We start from the raw sequence: 22,542 nt of genomic DNA, 5'->3' as shown, positions 1-22,542 counted from the left end.
ATATTTAATTCTATGTACCGAATACCATCTCCTTCCATTTGTATAAATGAGAGATATATATATATATATATATATATATATATATATATATATATATATATATATATATATATATATATATATATATATATATATATATATATATATATATACACACACACACATATGTATATATGGAGAGAGTAGATGTGTATTTTATATGCTAGCATGGTTTTGTGACAGCATTCTACATCCTAATGCCTTTTCTGTTGCTAGAACTTAGCTGTTTCTCAAGTATAAGATTTCTCTGTTCCATTGGTCTTTGAAAGTGTTGAGTGACCACTCACATTTGTAGGGAATGTAAATATCACATCGCTGTTTTGTTCATGTGATGATAAACGAAGTGGAGTATTTGTATGTACACACACATATGATGAGCTTCCATATATTTTCTGTCTACTGTTTCCACTTACAAGGCATTGGCCAGTTTGAGGTTATAGTAGAAGAATTGGTCAATGTTATTCAGTGATATAGAAATCAGAACATCATTATGAAGCAGACTATGTATTTATAGATACACAAGTCATATATATATATATATGTGTATATAATCATATATCCAACATGGAAGGTTGACATTAAACAATGATATATATACTGTCTCAAGCTTGTACTTTTTGCTGATACATAAACATGTATTCATCTACAAACACTGCTTGCTCTCTCTCTCTCTCTCTCTCTCTCTCTCTCTCTCTCTCTCTCTCTCTCTCTCTCTCTCTCTCTTTCTCTCTCGTTGATATGTTACTTCAAATTACCACTGTTATTGCTATGAGTTTACAAAATAACGGTATGTTTAAATAGACAGAAAGATTGTATGTTCACTGGTTTAATGTCCATCTTTCTATGCTAGTATGGATTTCACAGGGTCATACTTGAAGCAGGATTTTATGGCCAAATACACTTCCTGTCATCAATTTAGTAAGAGACTTCCTATTCTATAGGCCTCAATTGCAGAGCAACTAATCATAATGTTGACAAGAAATGCAGACAGTGCAGATGCCTTTTTACATTCCTTGACCAACAGAAGCCCTACTTGCTGTGCAGTACTAGAGAATATCAAATCTCTGTATACCATCATCTCACATTTCAGTGATGACCTCTTAGCCCTTAGATTCTTCTCTGACTGGCATATCACAATTAAACTCATTATCTGTACACTTCTGTTTCATTGAACTCATCCTAGCAACATTGAAGCAGTGAAACCGTAGGTACCAATCTGAGCTGCAATTATATCAATTTGTAGGCCACATTGGAGCCTGAATTTACACTCAGTTTACTGGGATGACCCTTGAATCTTATGGACAGTCAATGACTGTATTGATGTGACCTCATTCACTGGAATGCAACTCACCCTTTTTCATTGTTCAGCAATAACTTCCACTCCTCCCTGGAATTCACCTCTCTAATGCCTCCAACTTCCTACCCATTTCTGTCCTTATTGACACCATCAACTTGGTCCACATCAGTTTGCTATAAACCTTACAGATTATCAATGTTGCCATGGCTTTTCTTTCTCATATCCCCAACACACCAAATCTGTCTTCTTTTCATAATCCCTCCAGCTTCATCACCTTTACAATAATGACCAAACTTGTTTCCGAGTTGAAGCTTATGCTTCAGTTCATCCTCCTAGCCCAATCCCTCAGCCACACTTACACCACATACTCACTCTCCTAGATTATGAACTTTCCTTTCTCATCAGCTTCCAGTTGTGACTTAGCTACTTCAGCAAGGCCTCTCTTTTGCAACTTACACTTTCTGCTATCTGACCACAAAACTACATTTTTCTTTCAAAAAAGAGTAAAAGTCTCTGTGCCTTCTAATCAGGAGTTCTCTTTTCTCTTAGTAGACCCAGCTGGGTACATCCACATGCTCCCAACTTTGTTGCCTTACTTGTTCCTTCATCTCCTTTACTAGGCTCCAAGTCTGCAGCCATTGTGATAAACTACTTTCTACATTTTCTCCAACATAATATACTGCATAGCATGTTAACTCTGTAATGCATTGTACATAGGTGAAATCAGTTATTTGTTGGAAGATAATCTCATGAGCTCAATGTCCCAAATAATGCCTAGTGTACCCTCATACAGTCTGATTCTTTAACTCACCTGATTTTGTCTCTGACCACCTCTCAGTCTGTGATGTTTTGCAACACTTTCTAATGACACCCACAAATACAAGGGAAAATGCATTATCTTCAAAACTGGGCACCCCTGCTCTGCAAATTCTGAATAACTTCAACTTCCTTTGATTTTGCTTTGCACCTTCATATAGTTTCCATGTCTATGTGTGTGTATTTAGTTATATGACTTGTATTCATATGTTTTGTGTATGTGTCTATAGCAAATCAGCCAAGTCATTGGAGTGTCAAATAAATTGGTTTTTGGCTCTCTGCACCCTGAGTTCTAATACTGCTATGGTTCAGCTTTGCCTTTCATCTTTTCAGGATTGATAAAGGACCTACTCTGTACTGGGGTTGATTTTCCTCTTTTTCTTTTTGTTCTCTGTTGTGCTCTCTTTCGAGAAGAAATCAGCTGTGGTTAGGCCTGACGAGGGATAGGCCCTGCCAGATAACAGTGGCAGTCCTATTAGGAGTTGAGAGCCAAGACAAGACTTGTGTGTTCAGGTTGTGTGTATTTTATGGACATACAACTTTACACATACTGTGTATGCTCTGTGCATTATAGTTGTATTCTATATAGTTGTACACAGAACAATGTATATGGCTTTATACATATGGCATATGCTCAGTGCACATATAGTTGTATTCTTCTCACTTAATATACCTACCCTCTCTTTCAACCTTCATACTTCTCTCCATTTTCTGCCACTTCTTATTACTATCAAGTTCTGGACTATCTCTTGATGCTAGCCACAGATTTGTATACAGTTTTGACAATTCCTTATTGATCTCAATTCTAGATGTGAGCTCCTTCTACCATCCTTTTCCGATCATATTCCCTCCTCACTTCTGTGCGTGTGTGTGTGTGTGTGCGCATGCATGTCCACTAGTTTTCAGTAGGGTTTTTTTTTTACTCCTTATGTGATATTTTTTATACCATTCTCCCTTCACTTAACCTCATTCTTCTCCTGTCATCCACTTCACACCACCTCACGCTTTTTTTTTCTTTTCTCCCCATAAGACTTCTTTCTTTTAGTTCATTCTTCATTTGCCATATTGAGGGACAAGGTGACAACATCATTGTATCTTGTCAACTGTCCAGGGCAGAGCAAGAATGTGAAATGTTAGATTCTGAACTAGAGGACTAATGTTTACTGACACAAGCCAGCGACCATGGTTCCCGAATTTCTACACTTATTGTCAGCACTACTGGGTCTCACTGAAAACTGAGTCACTGGATACACTCGATTATATGCATTAATACTACCCCCTCTGTGACTTCCTTCATTTGTAGGCAACTCATATAGACCAGGGTTTTTTTCTTTTTTTTTACCAGGGTGTATTTTTATCTTTTTTTTAAGTCACAGAAAGAAGGACAGTGTCTATGTCTTCTGCAGGTCACACTTCCCAGACTGGTGTAAAAGTTGTGACCAATACATAACCCAGGCATCTGAATTCAATGCCAACTGGATAAACAAGGCTGGGGAGGTAACAAGGAGAGTCTCTCCTTCAATGATTATAACAGTGAACCCTTTTAAAGACACGTGTTATTGTTGTTGTTTAGCTCCTCTGATTGAGCAGACTTATGACAAAAAGGGTTTCACTCATGCATACCAAACACTAAGTAGTCCAATATGTCCTGCCTGTTGTTTTGCAACAACAGGGTATAATTTGAGGAATATTCAACTGCTATTTCTAGTATGCCAAGCAATCTAATAGAAGTTTCCTTGTTAGCTTGTATGGTGGTGGCAATAGTGGTGTTAATCCATATCTATAGGTGAGGTGATAGTGTTGCAACTTAGCAATAACAGCTGTCTTTTTATCTTTTATTTGTTTCAGTCATTGGACTTCAGTCTTGAAGGGTTTTAGTTGAACAAGTCGACTCCAGTATTCTGGTACTCCTGTCTTATTGGTCTCTTTTGCTGAAACCACTAAATTATAAGGGTGTAAACAAACCAACACTGGTTGTCAAGTGGTGTAGGAGACACACAAACATAAAAGCACACACACACATATGATGGGCTTCTTGCAGTTTCCAATCTGCTAAATCCACTCACAGGTCTTTGGTTGGCCCAGCTAGAAGACACTTGCCCATGGTGCCATGCAGTGGGACTGAACCTGAAATGATGTGGATAGTGGTTGGGGAGCAAGCTTCATTACCACACAGCCATGCTTGCAACATGATTTACGATAGCTTTCCATTGAAATAATGCAATAAAATATATTCAAGTAATCAACAGCATTTTCAGCATCCACTTTTCCATGTTTGCTTGGGTCAGACAGAATTCATTGAGGCAGATTTTCTACAGTCAACATGGCCTTCCTGCCACCAGTCTTCAACCTGTTTCTGAGGCAATATTCCTTCACAGCCAGACATGTTTTTGTGGAAGAGTGGAAATGAACATCACCATTTGTTTTTATGATGGTGACAGTCATTTACAACTAACGTGATGTTAAGTGAAGGAGACAAATACTCTCATGCAGACACCTATTTGCACATGCATGCATATGTTCATATAACACACACATACATACATATACAAAAAAATACATAAACATAAGTGTTTCAGCGGGGAAGGGGGGATTAAAGAAATAAAAGATTTTTGCAGAAATTGCCAAATACTTTCAGTTTTGATACACCTTCTCTGAAAGATCGCCTTTATATGCATCTGGTTTCTTTCAGCTTCCATTTATCAAATCCACTGATGAGGTTTTGGACAGCCCAGGGTTACAGTAGAAGATACTTGTCCAGGGTGCCACACAGTGTGACTGAAGGTAAAACCCTGTAGTTAGAAAACAAGCTCTTGGCTATACAGCTGAAGTGGTTAACCCAAACAGTGAAAGTAGAATATCCAGGAGATGAATTTCATTGATATTGCTTTTCCTGTTTTAAAACCAAATTCTAACTTTTATTTTAATATAGATTCCTAATGAGACCTGAAAATTCAGTTATGGTAAATGTAAGTTTTCATGCTGACAGTTGGTAAAATAACAACAACAATAATTAAAAACAAGATACTTTGAATAAAAAATCCAGTCATTATTAATTTGTAAAACAACAGCTACAGAAATAACAATAGCAAAAACAACTAAACAAGAAGTAAAAAAAATACAGTTAAAAAAATTCAACATTTCTGTTATCATTTGTGACCAATAAATGAATTTTTTCCACACTTTTTTTCTTTTTTTTTCTTCTTTGTGTAAAAGATTTATTGACCATTATGATTGAACAGATTAATTCACCTTTGACAGGATAATCTATCAGGTATGTTTGGCAAAGAGATAACTACCTGTTTACTGTGACAAGGACAAAATATTCACCTCATTTACCAATTGGTAGATAATAATTTTGACCAGAGATAATTGTGAAAGATACATCACAGTAACTATCACAAATTATCTTTATATCAATTCTGTGAAAAATATATTTATGTATTTTTAATATTTATGTATCTGTGTATTACAATATAAATACACAAATTACTGTTTTGTTTCTATGCATCATAGTTCAAACATACATTCAACAAAAAATTGGTTTCTAATTTTGGCACAATGCCAGCAGTTTCTCTTTTTTTTTTAGGGGATGGGATTAGTTGATTACATCAACCCCAGTGCTTGACTGGTACTTATTTTATCGACCCTGTAAGGATGAAAGGCAAAGTTAACCTCAGTAAAATTTGAACTCCAAATGTAATGAATCATAAGAAATGTCACTAAGCATTTAGTCCAATGTGCTAACAGTTTTGCCAGCTCATCTCCTTACACTTAACAAAAAAAATTGAAACTGGTTTATAGTCATTTTCAGTTTGTGAAGAAAGAAATTTCCTCCACTAATAAAACTGGCAAGAAGAAAACATCATTGGCTCAAAAAGTTGACTATTTCCGTCAACAATACTGCAGAAAGCAAATACAATGGAAAGTTTAGTACAAGCATTTAACATTTAAAAATATTTTCTGCTTTTAATATAAAAAATTAATTGATCTTCAATAGAAATAGGTTGTCCCTATTTTCACTACTCCTCTCCTTTTAAATTACATTGGAAAAGTAAGCCTTCTACAAAGAAGCATGATCTATCAACTTTTATATAAAGTTCAATAATAATAATATCTTTTTAATTCAGAATCTTTGCAACAGCAAGACTATATTAAAAATACAAAGCAAAGAACATTATTGCAACAGCTAGTGTACAGCTATTTCAGTTCTAATCGCAATTTCATCAGCTAAACTCTTACATTGCTACATATATCTGTCAAGAATCAACACACTGATACAAAATTGACAAATAGTCGAAAATGATTATTTCCAGAATGCACTAAATAGCTTATAGACTGTTGATCAAATTTGAAATGTGTTTAATATATTATAAAGCATTTTAGCCCAGCATAATTTCTGAGTTAGAGCCAAGATGTTTTGGAGCATATGTGTAGAGCCTGCACAATAGAGATGAAGGCACTCTATCAGTATAGCTCTACTGCAGCTGCCACAAGTATATTCGCTCACCATATTGGGCCTTCATACTGTACAGAACTAAGATATTTAAATATATTGTGTGTGTGTGTGTGTGTTCAGAGTGTAATACATAACACTTTAAATCAGGTGTTCTTACAAGTATACTCTTGATTATGTAAGGTAAATATTTTTTTTTCTTTTAGCTGCGATATTCTGAAGGCTAAAAGAAAAAAATATTTTCCTTTCAGTTTTGTAAGAAGCAGACACAGCTTGTATTTGGCTTATCAGTTTAATCAATTAATCAGATTATTGTACATACACACACACACACACACACATTTCGTCTAAATATAATGAAGCCAGATGGCTTGCAAAACTTAGAATGAAGATAATATACAAGCTTATAAATATAGTGCAATGTTCAGTATATTCAAATTTGGAATAAATGCTCCAATTCTTATCTAGTATATTTGCTTTTTGAAATGTTAACTACACATACATTTTTCATGTATTTAATTTGTGTTTGCTATTAATTACAACTCACTAATTATCATAAACATATCAGTTGATATAATGAGTGTTGTAATGCTACAGAAAGCAATGTCTGAAATTCATTGGGGTTTAAGGACATTGCTATTTTCCACACATACAGGCTTGTCCTTTCTGGTGCTGGTGCCCCATAAAAAGAACCCATGCCAGTGGCACATAAAAAAACACCCAGCACACTCTGTTAAGTGGCTGGCATTAGGAAGGGCATCCAGCCATAGAAACAACGCCACAAAGACAATTGGAGTCTGGACAGCTCCATATCAAACCGTCCCAACTCATGCCAGCATGGAAAGCAGACGTTAAACAATGATGATTAATGACCTGATTGAAAAGCAAGAATACACTGGAGTGATTAGTTGTTGCCATTTCAAGGCCCATGAAAGGATTTCAGTCCAGCACTAGAAGCTAAGAAAAATGATTACATTCTTTATGCAGTGATCCCACTGCTTAGCACCTAGATAGAGCGGTATAAGTGAACCACCTCAACATTGTGTAACAGAAAATTAAGTAGTTTAACCAAGGAACTGCATAGCACCAACAATGAGATACAAGCTTAAATTAATCCTTTCAATGGGACAATAGAGAACACCAAGATCATATTGACTCAGTTAAAGGCAACTTCACTCACAGTTTTATGTATAACAAAAGATTGAACTTGAAGAATGGTGTCTAAGTTTATTTTTAAATATGGAGCATGGACCATGTATCACAGTATTTCCAAGATGACAAACATAAAATACAATTTACTGGAGATGAAGAGAGTAATTTTTACTTAAAAGTTTTTTTAAAGACAGCTGTGTCTTGATTCATGATATATATTAAAACATTACAATGTGAAGAATAAAGCTTTTCTGTTTTTACTTTTTTTAAATTAAAGAAATGAGGACCAGAATGATAAAACTAATAGTTTCAAATAATTTAATCATACAAAGATTTTTTTAAATACTTTTATACCATGTTTTGATTTTCAAATGTTACTGTTCAGAATTTTAAATGGTTAAATTATTTTATTGTTGAACACCTAAAAATGTAGGTTTTTTTTGTTTTGTTTTGTTTTTTGTCATTTAAAAAATATTTTCAAATAAACATGTTCAACTTTGGGGGATGGATGGGAGGTATTAGAAGCAATGGCCAACTTCAAAAGGTTTAGGAAGCACTGGGATTTAACTGGGAGAATAGGCGACAATATGGCTGTGGATGCATATAATTTTACAGAAGACAATAATGTATGTGCATGTATGCCTTTACAGGTAACTTATCAGAAATTTTAATGTATTTACCAAAAAAACCATTCTTGGATGATTCTTTAAGTGAACAGAGTTTGACTTCAGTGAAAATTTAAGTTACCAAAATGCTGTTTCTTTTAGAAAAAGGACATACATACATATACATATGTAAAAAGCATCCAGTTCACATTGTGAAGTGGTTGGCATCTGGAAGGGCATCCAGCTGTAAAAATCATGCTAAAACTGACTTCACCTGTGCTGGTGCCTTGAAAAAGCACTCAGTTCACTCTGCAGAGTGGTTGGTGTTAAAGGAAGGGCATCCAGCCATAAAAATCATACTTGAAACAGACACATAAATCTCATGTAGTCTTCTACCTGGTTGGCTCCTGTTAAACCGTCCAACCCAGGCCAGCATTGAAGGCAGACATTAAACAACAATGATGATGATGATGATGATAAGCATTCTGTATATCATATTTCATGCAGATATACTGTAGGAAACCTGGAAACTGCAATATTTGTCTTGAGAAAGCATCTTGTATATAGTGTTAAAAAATACAGAAATATAATATTTTCTAAGTACGATGATACAGAATGCTAATTTGAACTAATACTGCTTCCATCACTAATAATGAATTATATGTTTATATTAATGTATATATAATGTGATATTTGAGAGGTCATCGAAAAATATAAAAACAAGCCAGAAAATAATAAAATCAAAATAAAAATTCTAGAATTTATTTTGTTTGTTTGTTTTTATTTAAATACAGATTTATTTTGGAAAATAAATAATTAGTACAAACTGCAAATAGAACTAAAAACTAGAGTTTAAAAGAAACAGATGGTTATAAGTAATATTTTTGATTGCCTTCTTCAACTCAACAATGTTGGAGAGAGAAAGAGAGATAGTAACTAACAAGAGACAAAGAGTAAGCAAGTATCCAAAAGAAGTGTGAAGTTTTTGGTTTTGTTTGGATTGGTTTATTTATTTATTTTTTCAAAGAACAAAAATAATTTTTTTTCTGGTAAATTTGTGAAAATATCTCAGGATATGAAAGACCAAATATTTCCGGGTTTTTTCTAACAGTGCATATTCAGTTTATTGGCAGAATAAACCTCCCAAAAAACAGTTCATATATATATAGCTTTATTATATGTATAATTATAGCATTATACATACATAGTTATATGTAGGTTAGCTTTATATAGATACATACAGAGTGCATGTATATATTTATACATATATGAGAGTTATATATATAATTTTATGTATAAATAAATTATTGGATAATTCATTTTATTTGTTCCTCTGCGCTTTTTTCTTCTTTTTTTTTTTTTTTTGCTAAGCATTTTTACTTAAGCATCAGTTAATTTGATGGTTGAAAGAAAGTCTTAAAACTTCCAGATACCAAGAAAAACTGTTGACACCATGAAATATACAAAGGGAAAATTAATCAACAATAATACAAAAAAAAAAGTACAAGTACAGTATAAAAGTTTTGGTAAGATTCACAAGTTAAAAAACAAAGCTCAAATTTCCCCCACTGTATTTTCTCACTCTCAGTACAGAACTGATAAAACAGGGTCTGGAATCACAAATAGATTGGTAGAATTTTTTTTTTTTTTTTTAATCTTTTATCTTTTACTTGCTTCAGTAATTTGACTGCAGCTTTGCTATGGCACTGCCTTGAAGAATTTTAGTCAAACTATACTGAAATTTTTCTCTTATATATCTCTATTTGAGTTTAACCCTCTTGCTACCATATTCGTATTGAAATAACACTGCTTTTGTTTTAATTAATTTTGAAAATAATGAAGAATTTAGTAAACTAATTTACTCATTATTAAACTGGTTTTTGGAACTTAAATTTACATAAAATTTTGATGCAGGGTTATGATTTAGATCACTTTAAAACAAGAAGCCTGTATCATAGAACCAGGGACAGTCCCAAGAGGGTTGGTATCAAAAGAGTTAAAATGCAAGGAAATATGGAATTTCATAGCAAAAACCATTTTATTTTTTAATTCAACAAAATTAAGATTTTGTTTTGTCGAATAATGCACCAGTATTTTGAACGCTAATCAGTCTGGCTAAACTCAGACTCCAATCCCCAACTGTGTGATATATTGAGCTCTAGTAATATTGTACAGTGTGACAATCAACTCTCGTACTTCAGTGATTTAATTAAAAACAAACCATAAAAAGTAAAGAAATTAATTAAAAAGTAATTTTTAAATAGTCATGAAAGCTTAGATTCATAGCTAAAAGGAAATAGGAAGCTTCAAACCTTTTCTAAATGTTTTTTTTTAATTACTTTCTTGTATTTATCCATAAACCAATCAACTTGCTAAAAATCTCCTTCAAATCACACCCTACTGTCTTAATAAAAGAGACATTGGATAATATATGGTACTAAATACACTGTGGCTAGAATGATATAAAAAGGAAAAGACAAGAAAATCACAGCTGGGATATCATTGATAAAGGGTCTATTCAGGACCAACTTTGAGCTAAAACAACAAACATGTTGCACTTTCCCCCAATAATAATTTATGCTTTGACTGAGCAACAAGGCCAACTACAGATAGTTGGTTAAACTCAACTAAGTACATTACTGGTGCTTATTTACACGCCCCTGCATGTTACTGGTATCTAGTTTAGCTGTTACAGTAGGAAGAGCAGCCAATACTGGACTGGAAGTACTTAATAATAATGATTTCAAATTTTGGCACAAGGCCAGCAATTTTGGGTGGTAAGGGTAAGACAATTATATTGACCTCATTGATCAAGGGGTACTTATTTTATCAACCCCGAAAGGATGAAGGGCAAAGTCAACCTCAGTGGAATTTGAACTCAGAATGTAAAGACAAATGCTGCTAAGCATTTAGCGCAGCATGGTGCTGATTCTGCCAGGTGGCTGCCTTATAGTTCTTAATTATAATGATTGTGTCTTCCTAAATTATTTAGCAACTAAATTACAAAGCCAGAATTTCTTCAAAAACAAAATTATAAGAAAAAAATACAAACATCTAAGCAAAATAAAGAAGGAAACAAACCAAATATATAAATAAATACATCAGTGAAGTAGAGAGTTATGTCACCCTATAAATAAACATGGTTAATAACATAGAATTTAGCTGAAAGCTGCTGATATTTGGTTACCTGAATTTGTGTTCTGAGGCCAGATTCAAGATCAATTTGGGTTAGTTTGCAAAATGGTTTTTTTTTTTCATAAAACAGAACTTGATGAGTTTATATTGCAGTGCTGTTAGCAGTGGTATGGTGGTGGTGGTAGTTTTTTTTTAAATTTAGTAAAGAATTTTGGCTGAATCCTACTTTTTGTACATTAGCAAACCTTTAGATTGGAGGAAAATATCAAGTAAAATAATGTTATATATATATATTGTGAGTGTGTGTCTTTGTGTATGTGTGTATATATATATATAGTGTGTGTGTGTATGTATGCATATATATACATATATACATACATACATACACACGAGTATGTGTATATGCATGCATATACACATACATTGATACATGTATATTATATATATTTATATTTTATTCTTCCCTGAAATTAATTCAGTTGAAGTGCATAACTTTTATATGTAATGCTCAATACAAAATGCAAGTGTGAAGTGTCATACTCTAGCAACCATGATTTACACTACATACCTTTTTGTTTCATTTTCTCATTTATTGTTGAATATAACTATAGCATCATTTAAATATTATTTACTAATAACTAGCTCAACAGTTAATGGCAACCTTCAAAACAGATTTATATAAACTAGGCTACTATAGAAAAAAGATATATAACAGCACCCAAGGATGACCAGGGGTTGAAACAATAGCATTGTAACCTTGTACTACACACTTGTGATTAAAATGGAGAATTAGTTCTCAGACGGTCTCTCCTGTGAACAACCAATGAAGAGATTTCATGGTAACACAAGAAACAATCTTAAAAGTCTCTGAACATCAACGGTGTTCACTGGGAATATTTCACATTGAGCAGAAGTGAATGACAGTCTTACAACAAGTAACAACAGACTGCAGGTTAGAAAATTCAAATTGCCCATCAATCAGAGAAACATACATACATGTATGTGAGTGTATGTGCATGATATATATCATGCACATCTACTTTAACATATCTCTATCTATCTATCTATATATATATATATGCACACATACATATTGTGTGTGCGAGTGTATACAAGGTAGCCATGTATCTCCTCTACAGCACGACACCAATCTCTATCCCCCTATTATATTTTATGTCATCAACTAACACAAAGCCACCTCCTTCAATACTTCTCCTCTCAATTGAGGGGCCTTTGTCTTGCAAGTTACTGAGGTGACCTTACCGGTGCTGGTGCCACATAAAAAAGCAGCCAGCACACTCTGTAAAGTGGTTGGCATCAGAAAGAGCATCCAGCTGACAGTAGAGTTTGGCACAGTCCTTTAGCTTGCTAGTTCCTGTCAAACCATCCAATCCATGCCAGCATAGAAAACAGACATTAACTGATTATGAATGTGATGATGATGATATACATCATCATCATCATCATCATCATCACCATCATCATTACTGAACTCATTTACAATTCTCATTTTGCTCGCTGTATCTCTGCAGATGGTTAGTACCACTCTCATATGCCATTCATCTACACCACCTAATTTTCTTGTACACGTATATATGCATTGGTATATGTTTATGTATGAACATATATCTGTGTGTGTGTGTGTGAGTGTGTGCATGTGTGTGTACATACATATGTATGTATGTATGTATGTATGTATGTATGTATGTATGTATGTATGAATATATACACATGGATTTATTCATATTATTACAATATGACAACCAATGTTTCAGAAAGCATATGTGCATAAAGTATCGACAAAGAAGGTATGTTTTAGAAACTAAGAATTGAGTCAATATATATTGGTTTTGGCAGAGAGGGAAGGCTGGAAAATTGTAAAGTGTTGCTGTAAAGGGATTGTGTGCGAAACAAATTGGTAAGGGAGAAGAGTTTAGAAGGTAAAGGAAATATTAAAAGTAATGCAGGGTGGCAGGAGAAGGGTGAATAAGAGAGAGCTACGGACAGGGATTGGAGAAGCAGTGCTGATAGTGTCAAGGTCAGAGGAAAGAAGGATGACAAATAGAGATGATGGAGAGAGAGAGAGAGGGAGGAAGAGAAAGTGTGTGTGTGTGTATGTGCATGCATGTGTGTGTGAGATACATGCACACACTTCAAATTGGACATTTTAAACTATCATGTAATAATGCTATAAATTTTCAAACTCAAAATGTAAATGTACTCTTTCAGTATTTGAATATTTCACTCCTTCATTTGTAAAACCTAATCTACATGCAGCTGTTGCTATATAGCACACACACACACACATTTTCTATATAGGATCATTCTCAGTTTGTTTAACATTAGTCCTATGTATAATAAAATAAATGTATGAAAGGAATAAGTGGCAGAATTTATTTGACTTTTAAATAGAATCTTGTGACTTAAGTTTCAACATGCCCACCATCATTATATATAAAACTATAATTTAATTCTATTCTAAAATTTCATCCCAACTGACTTTCAGTTATATTTTATAACACATTAATTATCCTAACCTGCAGAATCATTTATAGAACAAGGTTTAATTCACTAAATATTAGTCTTTACATATTCCTCATAAAATAAATTAATAGTTCTTTATAAGTTCGAACAATTATAGTAAAATTTGTGATTGGTGACAATAAAATAGATGTGTCAGGTTTGTAAATGTTCTTTACACATTAATTTTGTCATATATAAATATTTCAAATTGTACGAGGACTTTCTAACGAACTATATGTATATTTTCTTGAGAGGATTTATTAAGTTTTTAACCTTTTCAGAATTGAAGCTGGTCACTAACCACAAATGGAGAAACCCTGAAATGTTTTACACATTTTCATTGTTCTTCTGATTGATTGTATCTAGTAAATGCAAATCAGTCTGCTATGTATGCATGCATGCATGAATGTATGTATGTATGTATGTGTGTGTTTACATTCACACACACACAAACACATGCATATATTGTACTTATATATATATCCGTGTGTATGTGTTAGTAGCATACTACAGATTTTTCGCAAACCATTTGTCAGCTTACTGTGATTATCAAATAATTTCTAGCTCCAACTCAAGTCTACATATATGTAGGAGAGACACAAAGTTGGTTTATATTACACTCTCCCCATCTCAAAGAACCCTAAAAGTAAGACAGGCAAAATCCACCCTTACCATCACCACCACCACCAGTATTGAAACTCAGAACATAAAGGGACATAACTGAACACTATAAGACATTTAGTCAGACACTCTTACCATCTCTGCCACTCCACCACCATAATAATGTTATACAAGTCTTATAATTCTAAGGAAATAAATATAAGAATGGTAACTTTTTGAAACTATCAATGGTGACACTTTAGAACCATGATAACTCTCTTTTTTTTAGAATTCGTTGTGATAACTAACTTCTTGGTATCAAACTCCTTGGAATTCACATTGCTATTATTACAAATATCACCATCTCTCCAAAGCTCCCGAAGAAAATACTCCATGTCAGCTTTACTCTGGTTTCTATGACCGGATGCCCTTCCTAATGCCAACCACTTTATAGTATGTGCGGGATGCTTTTCCTTTTTTATTTTTGTGCCACCAGTACTAGAAGGATTGCCGAGTAATTTGCAGAACAAGAAAGAACACAATCCTTCAATATTTCCATTTTGCCTCAGCAAATCGCTTCTTTGGGGAATTTTTGATAGTTTAACAACAACTACACAGAAAGAAAACAGCTCAACCAGGTTTATAATCATTAGTGGCCAAGGCAACATTTTCAATGGAGTTTCACATGTAGGAGCTGGAAATATAGCAGACATTGAGGAAGTATCTATGTGGCCACTCAAACTACAAGAAATAGCAGCTAAATTCCCCTCATATCACATTTTAATACCTAAAAAAGGGGAAAGAAATATTGGATAATGTGGTCCTAGATACACTATTTATAAAAAAGAAAAGACAGGATGATTGCAGCTAGAGTACTTTTGAACATCATAGGTCCATATGATCTGGCCTAACTTAGGGTTAAATGACACCAACAACAACAAAAATTGTTAATATGATAAACATAAAGGTTAAGTAATATTTGTGCATCTTAAGGAGAAAGTCCCTGGGTAAGAGAAGTATCTTGTTCGTAAAACTATTAAGATGTAAGCAACTGCAATGAGATGAGAACTCATGACTTTAATAGTCAAATGTCTAATTTATCAATAAATTAACACAGTTGCTTGACCTGCAAGAAATAGAAGCTGAATCTTCCTCCAGTCACACTGTACTGTCTCAGGGGAAGTTGAACAATATGATTATGAGGTCAGAGTATGGATGGTCGAGGCTGGAATACTTTTAAGTAGAGATCTGCTCAATCAAGACTAACCTAGGACCAAACAATAGAGAGAAACAAAGAGAGAGACAGAAGTAGTGAAGATGAAGAGAGAGAAGAGTAGCCTGCTATAGAGGTTGTTGTAGTCACTGTTCGAAGACTGATTACATATTTGGTATAGTAGGAAAGAAGTGGAGAGAATTTACATCAGATCCTTAATTAAAAGAGACCAACGGAGGAGATAATTGTAGCAACAGTGATACTAGTATGGTGGTGGAGAGATGGATAGAGTGATACTAATATAAATACAATTGTTGAAAAGTGTAGTATATTTTAGAATTAGACATTAATAACAGTACTATGTCCTAAACTACTCACCACTGCATTGCACTTTACTTTTTACTTGTTTGACTGTGAAACAAGTACTCTTTTACTTGTTTCACATTTGACTGTGGCTATGCTGGAGCACCGCCTTTAGTCGAGCAAATTGACCCCAGGACTTATTCGGTCACTTTTGCCAAACCGCTAAGTTACGGGGACGTAACACACCAGCATCGGTTATCAAGCGAAGTTGGGGGGACAAAAACAGACACACAAACACATACACATACATATATACATATATATATATATACATATATGTATATATGTATGTGAATTCTTGCTTGTTTGTTTTGTCTGTTTGCTTTCCTGTGCATGCATCGGTTTTGTGTGTTGGTGTATTGTGTGTGCACTTAAGTGTCATATGTATTTATACACAGATAATATCTTATTGCACAATTGTATGGAAAGAGAGAAAGTGAGGGTGAAAGGATAGAAGAATATATTGCATCTACGTAGCCACCTACCACCCACTTCTGCTTTCATCATTTCATAGATAAACAATGAAACAAAAACATAAAAAGAATGCAATCAAGTGTGATTAGCACATACATGCTTAATTATTTTTGTTTAAATGTTTGCTTTACATTTTATTTTTGTTTCCATCTGTTGCTTTTTACTGTTGAAGGTGGAAGGGTGGGCAGGTGGATCAGAGGTGATTATCTGGAGTTTATTAACCCTAATTGTTTGTTGCGAAGTGAACAGAGCAATCATCATTGTATAGAGCTTATTTCTGGGATAGGATTTATTTATTAATGTTTGTCGTTTTTTTTTTACTTCTGTTTTATTTTTTGTAAAAAAAAAAATTTTTTTTTTAAATTTTTCTTCATATATTTATTCCCTTAATATCAAGAGGAATTAGAATATACCTCATATGTGTACAAAATGTACTGACACAACCAAAACATTGCAACACCAATATGTTTTACTCCAGTAAAGTTACATAACACGAGGAACACAGTTCAGATATTTTTCACATTCTTTTTCCCCTGAAAGAACCCTAACAACAACAACAACAATAATAATAATGGTTTCAAATTTTGGCACAGGGCCAGCAGCTTTTGAGGGTACGAAGAAGTCAATTACATCAACTCCGGTACTTGACTGGTACTTATTTTATTGACCCTAAAAAGATGAAAGGTAAAGTCTACCTTGGCAGCATTTGAACTCAGAACGTAAAACCAGAATAAATAGAAATGCCGCTACCATGCTAATGATTCTACCAGCTTGCCGCCATCAATATTATTATTATCATTATTATCATTATTATTATTATTATTATTATTATCATTATTGTTTCAGACATAGGCACAAGACCTACAAGAGATTTTAGATGTACGAAAGACAAAGATGACTTCGGCGGGATTCAAACCATTGTTTTTTTAATGTTAATGGTTTCTAAGAAAGGTACAAAGGCCTGGAATTTGGGGGCGGAATTTAATCACTTAGATCAACCTCATCACTACTTGACTAATATTTTATTTTAGCAAGCCCTGGACAGCTGACATGCAAATTTGACCATGCCAGGATTTGAACTCAACTCAGAACAGCCAGAAGAAATACCACAAAGCATTTCATCCTGTGCTATAATGATTCTGCCAATTCACCACCCATAATAATTACAGTAAATATTAAAAAAATTTACTACAACTGTGTGTGTATGTGTGCGTGTATATTCACACACAGACAAAATTTTTATTTTACTTCTTCACTTCCTCATATAAGCTGTTGTTGTCGTTGTTATTATTAATATTATTATTATCATTATTATTACATTTATTATTATTATTATTATTATTATTACATTTATTATTATCATTATTATTATTATTATTTCTATTATAGTCATCATCATTATCATCATCATCAGCCAGTGTACACATGAACGATCATCCAAGGTATGATTGGTTCTTTTCGAGGTTACGTTTTTAACCCTTTGCAAAAGGGACGAACCTATAACTCCCCCCAAAATCAGTGAAAAACTTACACAATCATTTAGCTAAAAATTTCATTGATGATAATGATGATGATGTTAATGATGATAATAACATTAAAAAGGATAATCATGACGACGATAACAGAGATCATGATGATGACGATGATGCTGATGATGATAATAATGGTTTCTACCGTAGGCACAAGGCTGGTCGTTTTGAGTGGAAAGGGTTGATACCATTAATTCCAGTACTTGACTGATACTCTATTTTACCGACCGCTGGAGGGATTCGAACCAAGAGCCTAAACAGCAGGAACAAATATCACAAGGCAATTTTCCCAAAGCTCTAATGATGTTGCCAAACATCCACCCTTAATAAGATAAGCAAAAGGACTCAATTAAATCAACTACAGTACTTGACTAGTTCTTTCTTTTATTTATCTGAACCTCCCACCCAAGAAAGATGAAATGTAAATTTAACCTCACCAGGATTTGAACTCAGAATTTAGAGCAACATTAGTATAAGCCTTAAAGAAATTTGTCTGCTACTCTACCAATTCTGCAATCCTGTAGCAGTAGGAGGAGTAATAAGTAATTTCTTTAGGAGGGGGCTAGTCAACTACATTGACCCCAGTGCTCAACAGGTACTTAATTTATCAACCCTAAAAGGATGAAAGGTAAAGCTGACCTCAATAGAATTTGAATTCAGAATGCAAAGACAGGCGAAATGCCACTAAGCATTCTGTCAGGTGCAGTAACAATTTTGCCAGTTCGCCAACTGATATTACAAAAAAAAAAAAATAATAATAATAATAATAATAATAATATAATAATAATAATAATAATAATGATAATAATCCTTTCTACTATAGGCACAAAGCCTGAAATTTTGAGGTGGGGGCTAGTGAATTACATCAACTCCAGTACTCAACTGGTACTTATTTTATCAACCCCGGTAGGATGACAGGCAAAGTTAGCCTCAGTGAAATTTGAACTAAGAACATGAAGCCAGAAAAAATGCTGCTAAGCATTTTTGTCTGGCACAGTAACGATTCTGCCACCTTGCCACCTTATGTAATAATAATAATGATGATGGTGGTGGTGATGATCATGATGATAATGATAATAATAATAATAATAATAATAATAAATTATTTAAAGTTTAAATGTTTAGCCACAGAATAAAGAGAAATAATCTGAACAAAAACATAAAATAGAGAAAGTGAAAATGAGAGAGAATTAAAGAATAAAAACATATGTTGCATTTAAAAGTTGTGTTCTGAAGAGCTGAGCATATATTCAATTCCTTAACCTTCATATTCTACCATTTTTTGGGAGCTTGTGTAAAGTCTCTTTAAGCATTTGTTTCATTGTTCTCCAGTTCATGCAGCTGAGTACAGTTCTCCGTGGACTGGTCTAGTTGGGTTTTGATACTTGACTCAACTTCTATATTACTGGCCTCATTTTTTGATTCCACTTTGGCACTTTCCCCTTTCGTTTCCAAAAACTTCGCAATGAAATCATACCCAGCTTCTGAGGACAACTCGGCAGCTGTCTGATCTTCCTGTAATGGGAGAGAAAATAGTAGGTTAATTTCATTTCCATAAAAAACAATCATCATCGTCGTCGTTGTCATTCAAAGTCTTGCCCAAGGACACAATGTACCTCTATGTACTGAACTCACAACCTTACAATCATGAGCTGAATACCCTAACCACTTAGCCACATGTCTTCACTTCATAATATGATAGTCATCGTCGTCGACGTCATCGTCGTCGACGTCATCGTCGTCGACGTCATCGTCGTCGACGTCATCGTCGTCGACGTCATCGTCGTCGACGTCATCGTCATCATCATCATCGTTTAATGTCCACCCTCCATGCTAGCATAGGTTGGACAATCTGACAGGAGCTGACCAGGCAGAAGACTGCACCAGACTTCTGTATCTGATTTGGCAGGGTTTTTTATGGCAGGATGCCCTTCCTAACACCAATCACCCAGCAGAGTGGATTGAGTGCTTTTTACGTGGCACAAGCACAGACGAGGTCAGTTTTGGCATGGTTTTTATGGCTGAATGTCCTTCCAAATGCCAGCTGCTTTACAGTGTGAACTGGATGCTTTTTATGTGGCACCAGCACAGGCCTGGTTATAATCATCTTCATTTATTTTTCAAAGTCATTAACAATTCTTAATTAACCAGAAAACTTGTCTACAAAGCAAAATTGGTGTTTTACTTAGCCAAGATGAGCTCTGCACCTCCATCACTCTCAAAGTCAGAGGCAATATATGTGGAAGGGTGTGGATAGCAGTATGACAAGTCCCATGATTCTGGAGGTCTTCATGGATTGTCATGTCAATTGAATGTCGAGTTGCTTTAGTCACCACAATGAAATAAACTTAAAAATTAAATGTACCCTAGCTCTTTCAATTGTGGAGCCAGAGGGATTGTCCAGGGACAATGGGAAGAGATTGGGGGGACTCACTCTTTTCCCTTGGGCTAGAGACAAATGTCACATATGAAATGCCATTGTTAGTAATTCTTTCACTCCATCACACATCCTTAATGTTGTGACAGAGGTAGGGGTTTCCTGCATTTATAGCTGAATGGAATATGACAATGAAATACCATAATTTATTGGTAAATTACATTTTGCAATCCATTACATTTGAGACATTTTTGGGAAACTGAAATACTGACACAAAAGTTTTTGATTTTGTTAGTGTCCTGTTTCACTGAAGAAGCAGCTGATGTTCATGAGGAATGTTTGGATGTTCCAAAACCTCGACCTCACACTCACTCAGAGTAACAACATGTTTGGAGTTTTCCCAAAACGTTTTAATGGGGAAAAACTGGTGTCCCCTTCTGTAGGAGTATGCAGACCTCTTCATTATATTTTTTTATTTACCATCATTTTTAAGTCTGCTTTTCCATGCTGGTATGTGTTGGATGAGTAGTCATGGTCTGGGTCAGAACTCACTCAATGTGTGTAATACATGTGCATGTGTGTGTATAATGTATATATAAAAATGTTCTGTGTACACCTCTGTTTCATGACTATATAGTTCTCTGAGCGCCTATGTATATGTGCATGTGTATGTATTAGTATTCAGATCTTCCCTGTTTTTATCATCATCATCATTGCCACAATTCTCATGCTTACACCTTCATGCTTCCTCTGTCACTATCCTCGGTTATTTTCCTTCTTGAGGTGAGTTACCTTCATAAGGCAGTGATCAAAACAAGTCATAGACATATTCAAAAATTAAAATAAACAGGCAAAGGCATGTCTGCATGATAAGAAATCTGCTTAGCAATTACGTGGTTTTGGATTCAGTCTCACTGTGCAGCACCTTGAGCATTTTCGATAATAGCACAACCAATGCTTTGTGAATGAATCTGGTAGACAGAAAACACTTGTAAATGAGTATGTGTGTGCAAGCTTGAGTCTTCCCTGTGTCTTGACAGTTGCATACTGATTGTAAACAAAGTCATTTGTTTGCAATCTGTTGTGGAAATATGTCTTACCATTGAGTTGTATGTTGTTTGGAGGACTACAGGAAATATTGTTTTGCATGCAAACAGATCAGGGGTGGCAGATTGGCAATAAGCAGAGACTCTGACCATAGAAAACCTGTCTCAACAAGTTTCATCTAACTCATGCAAGCACAGAGAAGTGGACATTAAAATAATAATAATGACAATAATAGAACCCTGACAGTTGATAGCAAGGTATCTTTTTTTTATTTTTATATATATAGTTTAAAGAATATGCACGCGTTATTTTATACCATACTAGCACTATGACCCGGTGTTGCCAGGTCATAGTGCTAGTGCATGCATATACGGCTGCGTGCGTGCACACATACACGCGAGTACTGTCCAAATCTCCGACCAATAACATACAGCTAGCTGGCATTCAATTGGCGTATCAAATTTTGGGCATTTTGATTGGGTTTTGGATAGAAAATTCACAAAAAATCTATTGTTTTTTAATGGCTTTGCAGGGTGACTGGGGAAATGTAAAGAGGTGCACGACCACCCTTGGACGGTTTTGAATGACCATAGAAAGTGCAAGCCCTCTAACTGAAAAATTGTGGATTTGTATAAAGGACACACACAGACATTTTGCAGTTTATATATAGAGAGATTCTTAAGTTCTTTAGGGTAACAGAAAAGATTTATGTCTAACTGAGTTATTTCCCTTATGCAGTTTAAAAAAAGCTGTGTGTGTGTGTGTGTGTGAGCGCACGCGCGCATGTACTTCTGTACATGCGTGCATGCATGATAGATTCAGGTGTAGCTATAGGCACAGGTGTAGGTAATATACAGAGGCATGGCCATGTGGATATGTAGTTACAAAGCTTGCTTCCCAGCCACAGGTTGCAAGT

At 34.5% G+C, this 22,542-nt stretch overlaps 1 protein-coding gene and 1 long non-coding RNA gene across 5 annotated transcripts in view; both read right to left on the bottom strand.

The window, feature by feature from the left end:
- Positions 1-9,125: 9,125 nt before the first annotated feature.
- LOC118765136 lies at positions 9,126-16,338 on the bottom strand. Of its 2 annotated transcripts, XR_005000991.1 has the most exons (4): positions 14,480-16,338; positions 13,124-14,404; positions 11,418-12,560; positions 9,126-11,226 (listed from the first exon to the last, which is right to left on the bottom strand). It is a non-coding gene; the product is annotated as an uncharacterized LOC118765136 (long non-coding RNA). The 2 variants fall into 2 exon arrangements; XR_005000990.1 differs by having other exon boundaries at positions 13,124-16,338.
- Positions 16,339-19,417: 3,079 nt separating this feature from the next.
- LOC115216466 (ankyrin repeat domain-containing protein 29-like) overlaps positions 19,418-22,542 on the bottom strand; it is a 145,179-nt gene continuing 142,054 nt past the window's right edge. For all 3 annotated transcript variants that reach the window (XM_029785828.2, XM_029785829.2, XM_029785827.2), the window contains exon 9: positions 19,418-19,717. In XM_029785828.2, the coding sequence (XP_029641688.1) occupies positions 19,508-19,717 (210 nt within the window). In that variant the 3' untranslated portion in view covers positions 19,418-19,507. The remainder of the gene's footprint in view (positions 19,718-22,542) is intronic.

Source organism: Octopus sinensis, linkage group LG10, assembly GCF_006345805.1.
Source record: "Octopus sinensis linkage group LG10, ASM634580v1, whole genome shotgun sequence".
In the NCBI taxonomy this organism is placed as follows: Eukaryota; Metazoa; Mollusca; class Cephalopoda; order Octopoda; family Octopodidae; genus Octopus; species Octopus sinensis.
This window is presented reverse-complemented; position numbering and strand designations above follow the sequence as displayed.